Consider the following 16,104-nt stretch of genomic DNA (forward strand, 5'->3'; position numbering starts at 1 on the left):
CGGCGGAGACATCGACGGAGATCCGAGGAAATAGAGATCCCATACCATCAAACATCAAAATGACACTGCAAATCCAAGTCATCCTTATCGCAGAGTCATCTTCCAGTCTTGGCTTGCGGGGCATTGTTCTCCACGGCGAAATAGTCGTCGTAGAGGTACGGCAGGAATGCCCCTTCACTCTGAAATGCCGTGGCCCTTGCAGATGAACGAAGCAGACAAGTTCATATGCGCAAAGACACACAGACTCTACGCCTTGATGTCCCGGTGGTCAGCCGGCGTAAATCTAGTCACGTGATATACAAGTGTGGGTCCTCGACGGCTTGTTGCTGGTGCTCGCGGGAAGGAGCTTGGGCCACCTGAAAGTAAACAAACCCCGTCATTCTAGCCAAACACACGCGCCGCTGCTCTTCTCACCAAAACACTACGCAACGCACGACGCTTTCTTCTCTTCTCGTTACTGTATCACCCTCAACGCCGTTGCTCCCTAGCTTGGACACCATCGCTTTGGCAGGCTCCTCTTTTTTTTTCCTTCTTTCTCGCGTTCCTCTTTCCACCATCTACGTGTATTCTGTATTCTCGTCTTTTCCCTGCCCTGGACAAGGAATGAGAGCCACCAACGACGCGTGATCTACGATACCATCGACGTCAGCTCGACGCCAAACTTGCCACGAGCCATCAACAGCAGTGAACCACTGCCACTGCATGCCTCTATGCTCCATTACCTTCCCCCACCACGTTGACATCATCGCCATCCGCCAGGTCGACCGGCGTTGGGTGGTATTTCCGTTGCCTATTGCCAGGGTTTGTTTACTATCAACCGAGTTGACTACTCAGGCGTATTTCTCTTCCCCCCATCTCTCTCTCACTCTACGACGCCTTCGGTTATTTCAACGTTTCTTGCCATCGTCCAAGTGCCAAACGACGTCCGGTTCACACCCAGACCCCTACTCGCACACACCGAATATCTAACTTCTTCAACAATGGCGCCGTTGACACGACGCCGCTCGGCTCGGCTGGCCAGCAACTCCAAGGTGCGAACCGTCTCTCCGCACACCGTGCGCTTTCTGTCTATGCCCTTGTCACTAACTTTAGTGCAAATAGCCCACCGGAGTCGCCGCTACGCCAGGACTCGACTCCCTGGCCGAACAGATTGAAGAGCAGCTCTCCTCGCCGACGGCGCAGCAGCCGCAGACACCTGCACACTCGTCACCTGCGAAGCCGTCAAAGTCTGAGATGCGTCCGGGCAAGGCCAATGGTGCCATGGCACCGCCGTCATCTGCTCTGCGTCTAGGCTTCACCGACATCGGCGACGCGAGACAAGAGAGCCCCACGACGGCCAAGACCAACAAGATCGCCGCATCGGCGACTCTGAAGGCCGTGTCTCCCGAAGACAACGAGACGCCCTCAAAGAAGCGGTCGCCACTGTCGGCCATTTCCCCCTTCACGTTCCGTTTTTCGCGACTCAAGGGCAAGCAACCGGCGGATGCGACGGCCACAGATGCTGCTTCCGCTGCCAGCCCCAAGAAAGTGACCGGCACGCCCGACCTGGGTCTCAGCGACGAGGCACGGCGCATGATGGAGGAGCTGCGCGAGGAGGCACAAAAAATCCGTGCGGATCTCGAGGTGGAGCGGGAGCAGGAGAAGGCCCGCGAGGAAGAAGATGCCGCCAGTGGCCGGAAGATTGCCAAACCCAAGAGCCGTGCTGGACGCTACAGTGCTGCTCACACAGCCGAGTTTAGCAAGATGGACTCCATCGCCAACCACCCGTCTGCTTTCCGCGCTTCGCGCTATACTCCTGCCAAGTCGACGCCAAGTGCGACGGCCACGGCCGCTACCCCAGCCATCTCTAGCCAAGCGCGTGGTCTTAAGCGGACCCAATCCAAGGCCAACTTGGACGAGACGCCTCACCCCAAGACGACAAGATCGCATGCCGCACCCACTCCCGTCGGGGGCAGCGTGTCCATGTCGACCAAGAAGGCCTACAACCCGCTGTTTGATAACAACCAGAGCCACGGCGGCATAGACAGCAAACCGCCCCAGTCTGCCCGCAAGGGCAACCTCTTGTTCCCGTTGCCGAATGACAGTCCACAGCAGCCCCTGTCTGCTACCAAGCGCATCAAACAAAACATCGGCGACGACGCGTCAAGCAGCCGCCCTATGTCGCGTGACGGCAGTTCTCTTCCGCGGCCTGCGGCTGCATTGGCCAGCAGCGTGTCCAGCATCAGCCGCTCGCACACGACTGCCTCTCTCCTTACGCCCACTAAGAGTTTCTCACTCGCAAGTGGTACGTCTCTGGGTGCGAGCACGAACATGGGGACGAGCGCAACCGCAACCGCAACCGCAACCGCAACCGCGAACACGAATGGCGACGTTCAGCCCAAGACGCCCAGCAAGACGCCTAGCAAAGCGCCTAGCAAAACGCCTCTGCAGCTGTTTTCGGCCCTGAAGAAATCTGCCACGACTAGCAGCCTACAGTCGTCTGTGCGCACCCCGCCTGCAGCCTCGACTCCTACTGCTGCCCAGGCTGGCAAGACTACCGCGAGCAAGCCAAAGGGCCCCATGTTCCGTGCTGCCGGCCACCTGAAGAAGTCGGCCGCTGCAACGTCCTCTGCTGTGAAGGTCCCGTCGCAGGCAAACACAGGCGTTACACGGAGCGTGCCCCCCGTCTCCACATCTTTTGGCCCGACTGCCACGGCGTTCTCAAAGACGCCAGCCCCCGCTCGGCTCACTGATCGTGTTGTGCCGGCGCGCGTCCCCATGACCACACCGCGTCGGAAGCTCGTAAAGCACGTCGCCTTTACTCCCGGCACGCAGCGTGCTGTCATGTCGGAGATGTCGCCGTCTCTCTTCCGATCCAGCATTCCTCGCTCTGCCTTGAAGTCGTATACTGGCGGAGCACATGGCTCGGAAATGCAGATCGATGGCAAGGATGAGCCCGCCGCGGAGTCGCCCAGTATGCGTCGCCGCTTTGGCACCACCGTATACTACCCTGACCTCTCCGGTCATGAGCTCCTTGGTGAGGCGGCGGCTGCCTCACCTGGCCAGGAAAAGGTACTCTCGCCGCCGACGGCTCTGGCCCCTCCGGTAGCACCACATTCTTCGGTTCCTGGCACCTTTACGTTCCGTAGCGATAAGACGATCAACTTTGGTCCCACATCACCCGCTGGCTTCGGCTCCTCGCCTGGCCAGGCCAGCGTGCGCCAAGTCCGACACTCGACGTCCGTGCTCCCGAAGATTCCGGGTAGCTTCCCGGGCGCTAGCCAAGTTGGTGACATGTTCACTGCTCTGGTAGCTACAGAAGGCACCAACAAAGAGAACACCCGTCCCGTCGCTGTCAGCATCATCCCTCACGGCATCACCAACAAGAAGCGTCATCGTGTGAGCGAGGCCGAGGAGGCCGAGGAGGAGGCGGCGCAGCGTGCCGCCAAGAAGCGGAAGAACGCCCCCGTTCCCGAAGGCGAGGCTCTTCTCGCTCCTCGCTTGGCTGGCAAGACTGTTCCTCCAACACCAAGTGGCCGCGTCATTGCCGGTATGCGGAGCTCGCCACACAAGATGTCTCCCCACAAGGCGTCTCCCCAGAAGCCGACTCAGCAGAAGATGACGCCGCACAAGACTGTTACCTTTGATGCCGCAGCCGGTACCAGCAAGACGCCAATCGCTGGCAAGACGCAGACACCTGCATCGGCTTCGGTCAAGAAGCGCCCCATCCTCAGCATGAGCCGGTTGAACAGCCTCGCGCGGCCGAAGTTGCGGAAGTGAGCGGCCGAAACACCGAAGGGAGTATGTTTGGAGAGACGAGGCCTTGTTTTGATACGATATTTTGAGATTGTTTTTTGAAGGCTTGAGGCTTGAGGCTTTCGCCTTGTTGGTGCTTCTTAGCACGGCGATGGCTGCTTGAGACTCAACAGGGCTGAGCATCGTGCGTATGCGTGATGTTAAGAGCTCCGTGCAAGTGCCGGTCAACGTCAGCCTTGTCTCATGTTGCCATCCTGCCCGCTGCTTTGTGTATACTATTTGTGATTTTATGAATTCGGTTTGGAAGCTCGGTCAAGCTTTGTGAAACGGACACCGGGGCAGTCAAGAATGACTGGCATTATGGACGGATACGGGAAATGACCGTCACACACAGATGTGGGGAGACATACACATGGCATCTAGGCCCGGAGTAATCTGATTTTGATTTTTGACTTGCCTTTTTGACTCGTGCCATGTCACGTTCAAGATCGTTTGGTGACGGGATTGCAACGCGGTGCGTCCACAAAGCAACACGTATGGGCGTTTTCGTCCACGCCACATATCCATGGCTCAAGGCCTAATAATGCAGGTGAGCCACGTCGTGTCCGGTCGACGAAAGCAAAGGAGTGGTGGCAAATGAGAAAACAGAACACAACGCTGAGGACAAAAATAGGTCAGAAGGCCCCAATCCACAGGGTATAATAAATGATGAGCTACGCAATGCAAGGAAGTACATGACAAGAGAGAGAAACACGGAGAAAAACAGACACCAGAAAGCAGACGAATAAAAAAACGCCAACCAGAGTGATGTACAACAAATGCCGAGCTCCAGTCCCCTTCAAAAGTAAATGATCAACTCGACTGTTCCAACCTCGTGCCACGCCCGTCTATTCTGCCACCGCCTGCAGGGCCACGGTCAGCGGCACAATGCGCAGACTGCGGCCGCGCTTCATGGACGTGGAGGCCGACGGGCTTGTCACGCCAGCCGAGGCCGTGTTCGCCATGCGCGTGGGACTCAGGTCGTCGCTCCACTTGCGGAACACGCTCTTGAGGTCACGCGGGATCCCCTCGAGCACGACGGTGGAGATGGGCACAAACGGCCGGTCTTCCATGCCGGCGGCCAGGATGGCATACTCTTGGGCGAAATCGAGGGCATTGCGGAACGCCGCGTACTGGGCCGCGGACTGGCGGCCGACAACAATGTACATTTCAAAAAAGGCATCAAGAACATAGATGCCGTCCGGCACAAGGTCGCGCTGGTCAAAGGGGTGGATCTCAACAATCTAGAGAGCGCGCGTTAGTGTTGCAGTCTTCAATCTTGCGATTTGCGTGTATACAGAGGGACCTACCTGCTGGGGATGCGCGGCATCGGAGCGGAAGAGCCGGCGCGCGTAGCGGTCGTACTTGGGCTTGAGGCGCCAGTGGTCGGCCGAGCCGGGCTTACCGCGGCCGCTGCCCTGGAACAAGGCCCAAAAGTTGGCCGACTCTTTGCCGTCCTCGACCTCGGCGAGCTCACCCATGAGGGCCAAGTCCATACCAATCAGCCGTGCACAGCTGAGCTCGTTGACGTTGCTTCCCTTGCCCTTCCAGAGATAGCATTTGCCTTGCCGCGTGATCAGGTAGGGGAAGCCCGAGCACAGGCTGGCGGGCTCAAAGTCCACTTCGTCAAAGGCGATCTGGCCCAGGTACTGCCGGCCACAGAACATGGATGGCGCGAGCGAGTCGTAGGTGTTGCTGGACCCGCGGCGGACGGTGACGATGCCGCCCAGCGCCAGCAAAAACTCGGCCGTCTCTTTGCCCTGCTGCAGCGGCACGAGCGTGCCACCGACGGCCCGTGCTTCGCGGTTCAAGAAGACCTGCACGTCCTGGACGCTGGCCGCGGGGACGTCGTCACCGACCCAAAAGTACACCTCCGTCACCTTCCGACCCGCGCTGCGGGTGAACGTGTGTGGGCACAGGTACATCTCGCGCTCAAACAGAATACGCTCGAGGTGGGCCGGGACAGGCTGCTTCTTGCCGTCACTGCCAAGGCGATAGAGCTGTGCACTGAGCGTCTTGATCTTAACGTCGATCTGCGGACGATTGGCCAGGATGTCGGCCGTATCAACACGGTACGTCCGGCTGGGCCGGTCTGCGCCAAAGAACTCGTTGAGCACAACCGTTACTTCTTGTGCCTGCTTGGTCGGGGACCGCATGGGTGACGGCAGGGCCGGCGATGCAGGTGCAGAGCCTTGTGACTCAATACGCATTGACGACGACGGCGTTGTCGCCGGCTGTTGCGGCGAAGATGACGCGGCCAGCACCGGAGCATCGCCAAAGACCTTGGACCGGCGGAGGGTACCAGACGAGACGGACGCGGGAGAGGTCAACCCTCCGCCTGTAGCTGGGCTGGTCGGCTGCCACTCGTTCTTCTTGGGCGACACCGGTGCGACGGGCAGCGGACGAGCACTGCCGCCGGTCTTCTGGGGCGACAGTGGCCGGGGTACAGGCAGCGGCCGCGCACCGCCCGTCTTGGACGGCGACAAGGGGCGCGGGACCTCAACCGGTTGGCTGACCGCAGGCGGCCGGTTGGCAGAGTCCTCGAGGAATTTCGACATTCTCTTCACGTCAATCTTGCGGGGAGACGAAGGCTGAGAAACAGCTGGCGCCTGCTCCTCGGTGGCCGTCTTTTCAAACGCAGCAGGCTTGCTCTCGACAACAGGCTTGTTGCCCACCGCAGGTTTGAAAGGTTGGCTGCTGCCGTGCCTCGCAGCAACGGACGCCACCTGTTCGTGTATCTTGGCGGGTGTGCCAAACGATCCGAAAGATGCCGGGCTCGGCGACTTTTTCGACGAGTCGACCAGAGAGATGACGTTCGCCCTGGAGGGCGTCGGGCCGTCCTCAGCCGCCGCTTTTGCCTTGGAAGAATCGGTAAGCGAGATCACGGGGCTACCGCGTACGCTCGCTGGCTTCTGTGCTGGTTCTGGGGCTGTCTTCTTCGAGGAGGAGTCGACCAGAGTAATCACCTGCGGCACGACAATGTCTGCCTTTTTGGGGGTGGTCGGTGGGGGGACCTTCGTGGGAGTCGTGACGGCTCGCGTCTCTGGAGTTTCTTCTGCCGGTATGGATGCCGAATGTGATGGCGTTGACGGCTGTTGCAAGCTGGACGGAGCCTTCCGGCGCGGGCCACGGGCACGGTTCTTAGTCATATGCGTTAGCTGCGGGCCGGGGCCGGGTGGCGGGTCGGTGGTCGACGATGAAGCCGGAGGCGAAGTCACCCGACCAGAAGTGGGCGATGTTCCTGCAGCGTCGTCGCTGGGCGAGCTGCCAGCAGACGACATGCCGGGGTGTCCACGGGCCAAGATACCAGCCAGGGCTGGATTGAAACGGTTGGCGAGGGCACTGCCGCCTCCAATACCACTACCCCCGCCGGGACTGCCAAGCCCGCCTATCCGGGGACCAGCACGACCAATGGAACCAAAGTTCTTAACCGGAGGCGACGTGTCTGTGGTTGTTTCGGGAACTTCCGTTGTACCCGACCCAGACAGTGTAGATGCCGTGCTAGAGCGGCTAAAACTGCCTGGTGCTTCGGAAGAGGCGGCCGCGGCCAAAGAAGCGGCGACAGAGCGAGCTGCCGCATCGGCTGCAGCCTTGGAGGGAGACGAATCGCGCCGGGTCGTCGAGGTCTGGGAACCGCCCGTCTTATTGAGCACCAGTCGTTTGGCGACCCCTTCTGGCACAGGCTCGTTGCTGTCACGGGCGTGCGCGTTGGTCGCAATGCCACGGCCCTCAGACTTGGCCTGGTTGAAGTCAGCCTTCTTCTGCATGATGGCGTCCTTGAGCTCGTCCTTCTTCTCGCGCGGCTTGGGACCGCCCGTCACGTTTAGGCCAGCCTTGCCTCGCGTAATGTTGTCCTTGAGCACATTGGGCGCCACGTAGTTTTGGGTCTTGGTCCGGCGGAGGGCACCAACGACGTTCTTCAGCTCACTGCCGTCGTTGCTGCCGGCATCCTTATCCTTCTTCTCGGAAGGCAGCGGCTGTCTCGGCTTCAGGGCCGCACGGAGATCACCCTTGGGCGGGGCACCCTCTTTGGATAGGGACGGTTTATTAGTGACGCTGCTGATGGACGACGACGGAGTGTGCAGGGAGATGCCCAGTCCACTACGCCCGCCCAAGGGCGCAGCTGCCGGGGAAGGCGTGGCATTCGCGGCACCGGTGCCCATGGGCCCTGACCGCAAAAGGCCGCCGGTCTTGACCTCATGCTTCCGTACGACAGGCGGCGGTGTGACAGTGGCGTCGGCGGCACCTGGGTTGCTCGCCTTGTTTGCCTTGGCCTTGTTCAGCTCCACCATCCAGGCAGGTTGGTTGTTGAGTGGCGGCGCGGCCTTAGGCTTGGGCGACTCGGGCTTGTTGAGCGCGGCGTCCAGCCAGCTCGACGTCTTGGTCGGACTCCAGCGGCGCGGATCCATGGTCTTGGATGGGCTCGAAGGCGGTGTCACCTTCTTATCCTCTTCTGCCGTGGTTGTCTCCTTCGTCGCTTCGTCGGGGAAACTTGTCTGCAGCCGGGTGGGTGTGGACGGACGGCTGTTGTTGGCAGAGTCCCGTCCGTGGCTCGAGGTCGGGCGGGACGTCGGTCTTGTCTGGGCGGTGGTGGCAGAGCGGCGGGGTCCGTCGAGAGCAGCACGGCTCGATGCAATGGAATCAGCCCGTTGCAGGCCGGGCGGGGATGTGACACTCCAGCGTTTCACACTGTCACTCCGCTTCATCATAGCACTCTGCACAAAGCCGCCAGCACCCTTCGTCGGCGACAGCGGCCGAATGGGAGACGTCCGCCCCGACGGCGGCGATACAATTGAGTCCCGTGGCGACACAATGGACGGCTCCTGTGGTGGGTCGAGCTTCTGCGTGGGCGTCCAGGGCAGAGACGGGCTTGTCTTCCTGGCGATACTAGCCTGCAACGAGGGCGACAGAGCAGATACAGCAGCCGAGTGCGCAGGCGGCGGTGGCGAGAACCCACTGGCGTCGGGCTCGGCAGACGGGCCACGGCTCAAGCCCGGGAGCCGGGCACTGGCAGCGTGCAGATCTTGGCGGTCCTCGTCCTCGACTTGCGAGCGGCGGTAGGCAGCTGAGTTGGCGCCACGGTCGGCAGTCTGACGGAACCAAGACGGGTCCTTGGCAGAAAGAGCCTGGGCGATCTGGTCGCGCGAGATGGGCGCGTCACTGGCGTTGGTGTCGGTGTTCTGAGCTTCGGGCGAGACCGGCGGGTTTCCACCAGCAGCATGGAGGCTGGACGAGCCGGCAATGGTCGAACGAGCTGCCGCGTTTTCAGCCGCAACAACGGAGAGCGGACGGCTGCGGGATGACCGGTCAGGGCCAGCTTGGCCGCTTGACGGCGGCCGTCTCTGCTGCCACGAGAGCGTCGGAGTCCGTGCAATGGTCGAGCCGGCCAATGTCTTGGCGTCGGCATCGAAGGGTGACTCGTTTTCCTTGGTGGGAGACGACGAGGCCACAAACGAGCCGGACGAAGAGGGTGCAGAGTAGTCGAGTGCCGAGGCCAAGGCGGCACTGCTGCTCGATACGCCGTGGCCGTTGCTCTGCTGCTGGGAGGCACGAGGTGTGGGGCTCCGCGGGCTGCCGAGCACGGGAGGCGAGGAGGAGAGTTTCAAAGCATCCGATGTTTGGGAGCTGTTGTAGCGGTGGTGGGAAGACGGCGGTGGTGGAGTGTTGGCAGGCGACGATTTCTGGGGAGAGATGGATCTGGCTCGTTCTGGAGAGTATTAGACACGGCGAGGAAGGACGGGGGCAGAGAAAACCATGGAAAGAGCGGCCGGTGCAGCATGGCAGCCAGACGGCAAGAGCGATACAACCACCCTATGCCTGGCGTGGAACAGACAGGGAAGGGGCGCCTCCATGACAGATCGCCATGATGTGCATCGCCAAAACGGTTCATCTGCCCACCACTGCCAATGCCCAGATGCAACAAGGAGCGGCCGACCGGACAAAAGAAACTCACCTGCACGTCGCGCCTGGCGCTCTCGCTTGTCCTGCAGAATGCGCTCCTCCAACTCGCGTGACCGCGCCTCGTCTTCCTCAAGCCGGCGATCCTTGAGCTGCTCCACCGAGCGCAAGAAGTTGGACACCTCGTCCGACATTGTTATACTTCACTCGGGGGCTGTTCCGTTGTGTGAGTGGCTGCTGCTGCGTGTGCTCAAGTCTGGGTGTGGCCAATGCGCCTGGTAGTCTGTTCATCCGGCACGAGGCGAGCCCGTAGACATGACACGCTGATACCCGGGCCGTTTCGCTGTTTCGAGACAAGGAGAAACAGAAGGGACGAAGCAACAACAGCGGCTGAAATGTGACGTTGACGGGGGCAAATCGATCAAAAGAGCGTGGGAGGGTGAGGCAGGGTAGCTGTTTGGCCTGTGTCGAGATAGAAACATGCCCAAAGTCGGTTGAGCAATTGGACTGTCGTGGGGCTGCCGGCGTCAATGATTGAAACAGCGGATTCCGCGTTGACACTTGACAGCCAAATCGCGAGAAGCGGGAACAGGCGCGAAAGTCACGATGGCACGGGGGCGCTTGGTGACTAAGATATGTTTTGTTCAAATGTCACGGAAACTCAGAAAAACACTCGCTCGGGAAGCCACCAAAGTCGAGGTGTTACGGGGTCAACAGTAGCGTCTTGCCCTCTGTTTACTCTAGAAGTAGCCCGCTAATCAGAAGCGAGTTTGCGGGTTTGGGTGTTTACAGAGACTCCGCAGTTGCATAGTAGCGTCATTCGGCTGGGCGGCAGCCAGGCCAGAACTGAGATGTCGGCGCGCCCAACGCGCTGCGATTCGCTGTTCCTCGCCCCGCTGTGCCCCATTAGCGCATTCTAACGTGTTGAGGTCTAGGCGCAGCCTGTCGCAATATTTCGCTGTATCCCTGTTTTACAGTGGGCAATATATCAGGCACCGAAAGAAGTACACAAACACGAGAAAAAGGGAAAAATCATAGCAGTCTGGTTATTTTTTTAAAAAAAAATTTTTTTAATTCTGGACAATTCTAGATTTCCCTGCCATCCTCGTACCTGTCGTCCCAGGGCAGAGTACGCTGTTTGTGAGACATTTTGCCCCTGGGCGCACATGAGACAGAGACAGCACAAAACTAATTCCAAGACACTGTAACTGCACTTCCTGCACATATCTCACGCGCTGTAATTCGTAGTGCAACGGCTATCTTATTTAAAACGCGTGTGCGATGAACAGTGCGAATGGTGTCCGGGGCCGTGCGTGATTGTGCCGTTGAGCGGTCTGCCAGGAGCGCCTGCAGCGCCGTATCGTGTGATCAACATGCAGGGACCGTCCATGTTTCCAGGCGCGGAAGAGCACAGAGCACAGGGGCGAAAGGGCCATTCGGAAGTGGAAGACTGGGTGGAGGTTGCACGTCTGGCACTCAGTACAGAAACAGGCGTGCCTTTGCGTCTTCGACCACCCACGCCAGGCCCTCTTTCAGGTTGACGCCGGTCATGGCGCTGCACCGCAAAATGTGCCAGCGATGTGTGCGGATCTCGTCGAGTTTCAGGGCCTAGTCCGCGCAAAACTGCAGTCAGTCGGGGAGTCTGTCGATCAAAGTCGCAACTGGCCAAGCCAAAGGGGGCGGTGATGGCGATGCTCGTAATGAGAACTCACGTCAAGAATCTCGGCGCCGTCCATGCATCCCTGGACATCCGTCTTGTTCGCAAAGACCAGCAAGCTGGCTCCGGACAGCCTCTGCCTTTGTCAGCGACTGCGTAATCACAGCATGGGCCCACATGTGCCTTCCACACACCTCTTCCTGGAGCAGGCCGTGCAGCTCGTTGCGGCAGTCGTCGATGCGCAGCCGGTCCGTGGCGTCGACGACCCAGATGAGCGCGTCGGTTCGTTCAAAGTAGTTGCGCCAGTACGATCGCAGCGTCTTTTGGCCGCCCACATCCCCTGCCAAGTTCAGTTGTCGGTCTCCAGGCAGACAGCAGTCACGAAAGCCAAAAGGGATACTCACAGATGTTCAGCTTGTAGCCCTCGTAGTCAATGGTCTTGATGATGAAGCCGAGCGTCGGGCTGACCGTGTGCACGTCCTCGCCCATGATTTGCTTGACAATCGTCGTCTTTCCGGCATTGTCGAGGCCACTGGAGGTAATCAAAACGAGTTAGGAGCACAAGTGTTGGTTCGGAGTACCAAAAGAGCTTCAAAGAGCGTTAAGAGCTTCAAGACGCAGGCTAGCAAAAAGGGGCACGAACAGCATCAGGATCCTCAGCTCCTTGTCCTTGAGCCTCGCTTTCCTCAAAATCGACAACATCGTAACAGATAGTGGTGGAGAGAACTGCTCGCCACGGCCATGGAGAGGGCCGAAGGAAGAACAATCTCAGTATAAAAGCTGTCGCGCATATGCTCGATCATTAGGCTGCCGCCAATGGGCCACTATCGATTGGGTTGGCAGCCGCGATGCAAAGAACCACATCTTGGCGCTGTTTCCATGATTAGTCATTTAGCTAGCCATGCGTATAAATTCAGTTATTTACACATACTCGCACTTTTACCATCGAGGTAGCTTACTTGGAACCTTTTCCTAGAATTTTGACGGTAACTCATAGTTATATTTCTGATTAATGTACCGGGAGGTTTTTTGTCTGCTTAATGTTAAAAACGAATAAAATAAGGGTAAAAAAGGATGATAAAAATGGAAAAGGCAAAATTCGACTTTACTCATAATTGCCATGTCAAAATTCACGTACATAATTCATTCACGAGCTACCAACATATGTCATCAAACAATACGTCAAGATGGGCACAGTTACAAATATCCCGTACAAGGACGGACGAAACTTTATCGTACAACAAAACTAACGTTCACAAGCTCACATTCACCGTTTCCTGGCCAGCCAACACCAAGAAGTAAGTAGCCTCAGTCGTTCCTTCCCTATACAGTCACTATACGCGTGGTTTCCTATTTCGGTAACCGCCTCCAACATCGTGCCCCTTCTCATCTTCTGTTACGTTTCTGTATTTTTGGTTGTTCCTTGGTTTTCGTTGTTATTATTCTGAATGTGTTGTGGATTACCCCTTGTTTGACTGTCATTTCTACGTGCAACGATTTTTATACCGGTCACCACCCGGACGCGTCCAGTTAGGTAAGATAATGTGTTGTGATTTTACGGAGACACTGCGTATTTAAGGTCTCTAACACATTTCCAAGACTGAGCGTGCTTGTCATCAACAATTGTCGCATCGAGCATGGACGCGACACAAGGGGACGGCGTCGCTAATTTGGCGACTTTCTGGAACAGAGAGGCGCGTCTCGCTTCCACAAAGTACCCTCACGACCTGTCGACGAGCTCCCCTCTGGGTATCATTGTGCAGAAGCCACTCGAACAACAGAGACGCCGTCTGGAGCTAACCAGTGACTCGTTGGCTGCTGCGGCCGAGGAATTCAGCAAGCAAGACACTCTGCTGCTGGAGGCCAGTGCTGGCAAGGGCAAGGGGAGGGCGCATGACAAAAAGGAGACAACTGAGAACGAGGAGATTGTGCCCAGTGACAGCGTCTCTGCCGATGGCGCTATTTGCATTGAAGCTGATGATCCCGCCTGGAAGGGTACGTCGTCTGCGTCCACGGGCGGTCTCTGGACGCGGCGGGCTATGCATCTCTTCCCTTCCGAGACCGACTTTCGTCACTGCGTCAAGGGATGGCTTGCCACAATTCATAAGACAAACCCCCTGAATGAGGAAGAGTTCCAGACATGGGTGGCATACGATACCGTGCCGGACTCTGTGACGACGCAGCTGCTGCCTCCGCCCCAGGCCCCCGAGACGCGGCTCGATCCGGCGCCGACGGGTGACAAGGACCTGGACGAGCGGGCTGCGACGCAGACCGCCAACACATCTTGTGGTCTTCCGAGCAAGGGCATTGCCATCCGTGCATCTGATCCCGATCCTCCAAAGCGAGCGCCACTGGTCGAGCGTGAGACACGATTTGTGCACGTGTCTCAGCAGCCCATTCAAGATGCCGGTGTCTGCAAGCAAACGGTGACAATTCAGAAGAAAAAGCCCACTGTCACGTTTGAGACTGACAAGCAAGTCAAGGTCCCTGTGACCCCGTCTACGCAGAAGATTCAGCCCCAGGCCCAACTCCAGACTAAACATCAGCCTGCGCCTCAGCCTCAAGCCCAGCCTGAGCACCCCGAGCCTAAGCCCGTGCCTGAGCTCTCTTCTGCTCCCGGCGAGCCCTTTCCCTCGATGTACGCGCAGATTGTGGCGGCCGGTGACCGACACATCGAAGGCATACGGTATGTTTATAATGAAGAGGTTGCGAACGGTGTCCAGGGGCTCGGTTGTGATCCGGCCACTTCGGAAGACATCCGCCGGCTCTATAAGGCGGGTCTGAATACCAAGTCTCCCTCTCTTGTGGCACTCCTCAACGACAAGGATGACGAGCAAGTCATCGGCTTTGCCCTTGTCCACCCGCGCCTGGGTGTGGGCTTTGGCGAGGCGGCGACCACGCTCTGTGCGGAGTGCAGCGTTTTCGTGTTGCCCAAGTATCGCAACCGGGGTCTTGGCCAAGAGCTTCTGCGCAGAGTCCTGGCGAAGACAATCGACGTTTCGACGTTCGGGCCACTGCCAGCGCCTCACTACATCTACATGAATGTTGCTTGCGGCAGCGCAGACGGGCTGGCGGAGAAGAAATACGTTGAATCGTTGACCACAAAGTTTGGCTTCGAGTACTTTGGCAAACCGGTCGAGACCATCAAGTGGTCCGGCAAGGGACCATATGCCGTGAAGCACATGGTATTCTACCGTCGCTGCACGCCCACGCCGACCGGCGAAGCCAACTTGGGCGGTGCTGTCCAGAACATTGGGCTGTCCGGCAACGGACATACTCAACAGAAGGCCAAGGTGCAGGGTGTTGTGCAGGCTGATGTGCAGCCGATCATGCAGCCCATTATCCAGCAAGTCGTTCCGCCGACCGCGCATGCGGTGGGATCGCTAATGTCCGCTCCGATTGCCGGGATGAAGTACAACTTGGCGCACGGCAAAGAGTCCATCTCCCGCAGCCGGTTCCACGAACAGCTCCTGCAAGACTTGGTCTCGGTTCCCGCGGCGGCCTCCTCGAACGCGACCTTGTCAGGGTTGAAGAACAGCAACCGTATGCCTTCTGTCAACAACATGAAGACACGGGCTGACACGGAATTCTGGTAGATCAAAAAGGAAGACGCGCCGTACGAAGAGGGGTTTTCACGAGCCAAGTTGCTTTGGAAGAACACTCAGGATGGAGGTGAGGAGGATTTCAAAAGACGATGGGAATGACGACGACAGAGTCTAGGTCGGAGTCGAGTCGGATGTAGACAGACAGGTCCTTTCCATTTGCTCACGTGTTTTGGCAATCTGGACGCCATCATTGCGTATATCGCATCTCGCATGTAGTAGGTCGTATTTGTGGCCATCTTGTCTGTGTAGGCGGTTCAGGGCGATGTCTAGCTAGCTAAAATAATACAATTTGTTGCTTTTCACAAAATGACGACACGTATGAAAAGGTGAGGGAAAACGGAAATGCGGATACAGAATACGGAATACGGAATACGGAATACGGGAACAGGCGGTCGCAATTTGGTCCCGTTGGTCGTCGCCGAGAGGCAGTGCTCAGGTAAATTATTGCCGGGCTGCTGAGCGTAGTGTCCAGACGTCACTTTCTGTAGCTGCTTCGTCTTCATCGTTCATGACCATCGCCACTGTCCCCAATGTATGATCGGGCCTGCTGGGGACGATCTCTTCGTGTTGCAAGCTGATGTACCGACTTTGTCGTACCCCTGTCAGATACAGGAGTCGTGAACACGAGCTGTCAGAGTTTATTTATATCGGGGAGGGGGATACCTGCTCCTCGTTGGTCCACGATTTGGATGTGACGTTTTGTGTGTTGTTGATGTGCTTCGTTTCTTGCCGTATTTGTAGTAGCGCATTACAGGCGCTATTTGCACAGTCACGCTGGTCTGACAGCATGGGTGACGACCTGTGAGAATAGCCAACTGGAAAAGCACCAGCACGAAAACAAGGCCGTGGCAACTCCCCCATGGCGTATCAGTTCGGGTCAGCTGGATGAGCCAAGGGGGTCGTAAAAGAGTGATTTTGGAGACTTGCCGCAATTCACTGGAAAAGCTAGTGAACAAACCGAGTTACGAGAAAACAACACAATGTCTGAAAGCATCAAGGACTGTCTGCCTCTCTGCCTCCTTACAATGTATGCGGAGAGAGTAGTTTTGTAGAGCGTCCTTACAAAGGTCTCCAGAGACAAGTGGAAAATGACAGGCGATCCCAGCGACCGTATGTGTCGAAAATAAAAGAATGCTGTTTGAAACAAAGGGAATTTCGTAGGCGAACGGT

The 16,104-nt window shown here is 57.8% G+C and overlaps 4 protein-coding genes across 4 annotated transcripts; 2 read left to right on the forward strand and 2 right to left on the reverse strand.

Annotated features, from left to right (window-relative positions):
- Window positions 1-980: 980 nt before the first annotated feature.
- Window positions 981-3,759, forward strand: SPBR_00178 (uncharacterized protein; the record flags this gene model as incomplete). Its single annotated transcript, XM_040758498.1, has 2 exons — window positions 981-1,055; window positions 1,102-3,759. 2 exons carry the CDS (start codon window positions 981-983, stop codon window positions 3,757-3,759), a joined length of 2,733 nt encoding a protein of 910 aa, XP_040618582.1.
- Window positions 3,760-4,622: 863 nt separating this feature from the next.
- Window positions 4,623-9,866, reverse strand: SPBR_00026 (gelsolin domain containing protein; the record flags this gene model as incomplete). Its single annotated transcript, XM_040758347.1, has 3 exons — window positions 4,623-5,018; window positions 5,085-9,481; window positions 9,728-9,866. 3 exons carry the CDS (start codon window positions 9,864-9,866, stop codon window positions 4,623-4,625), a joined length of 4,932 nt encoding a protein of 1,643 aa, XP_040618583.1.
- A 1,282-nt stretch (window positions 9,867-11,148) lies between these two features.
- SPBR_00915 (ADP-ribosylation factor-like 2) lies at window positions 11,149-12,031 on the reverse strand (the record flags this gene model as incomplete). Its single annotated transcript, XM_040759234.1, has 5 exons — window positions 11,149-11,280; window positions 11,385-11,465; window positions 11,524-11,669; window positions 11,734-11,861; window positions 11,973-12,031. 5 exons carry the CDS (start codon window positions 12,029-12,031, stop codon window positions 11,149-11,151), a joined length of 546 nt encoding a protein of 181 aa, XP_040618584.1.
- A 935-nt stretch (window positions 12,032-12,966) lies between these two features.
- Window positions 12,967-14,925, forward strand: SPBR_00363 (uncharacterized protein; the record flags this gene model as incomplete). The annotated part of the gene is made up of 1 exon (XM_040758682.1): window positions 12,967-14,925. The coding sequence occupies one exon, from the start codon at window positions 12,967-12,969 to the stop codon at window positions 14,923-14,925; it is 1,959 nt and encodes a 652-aa protein (XP_040618585.1).
- Between the last annotated feature and the right edge of the window lie 1,179 nt (window positions 14,926-16,104).

The sequence above is a fragment of the Sporothrix brasiliensis genome (assembly GCF_000820605.1).
Source record: "Sporothrix brasiliensis 5110 chromosome Unknown Cont19, whole genome shotgun sequence".
NCBI classification, from domain to species: domain Eukaryota; kingdom Fungi; phylum Ascomycota; class Sordariomycetes; order Ophiostomatales; family Ophiostomataceae; genus Sporothrix; species Sporothrix brasiliensis.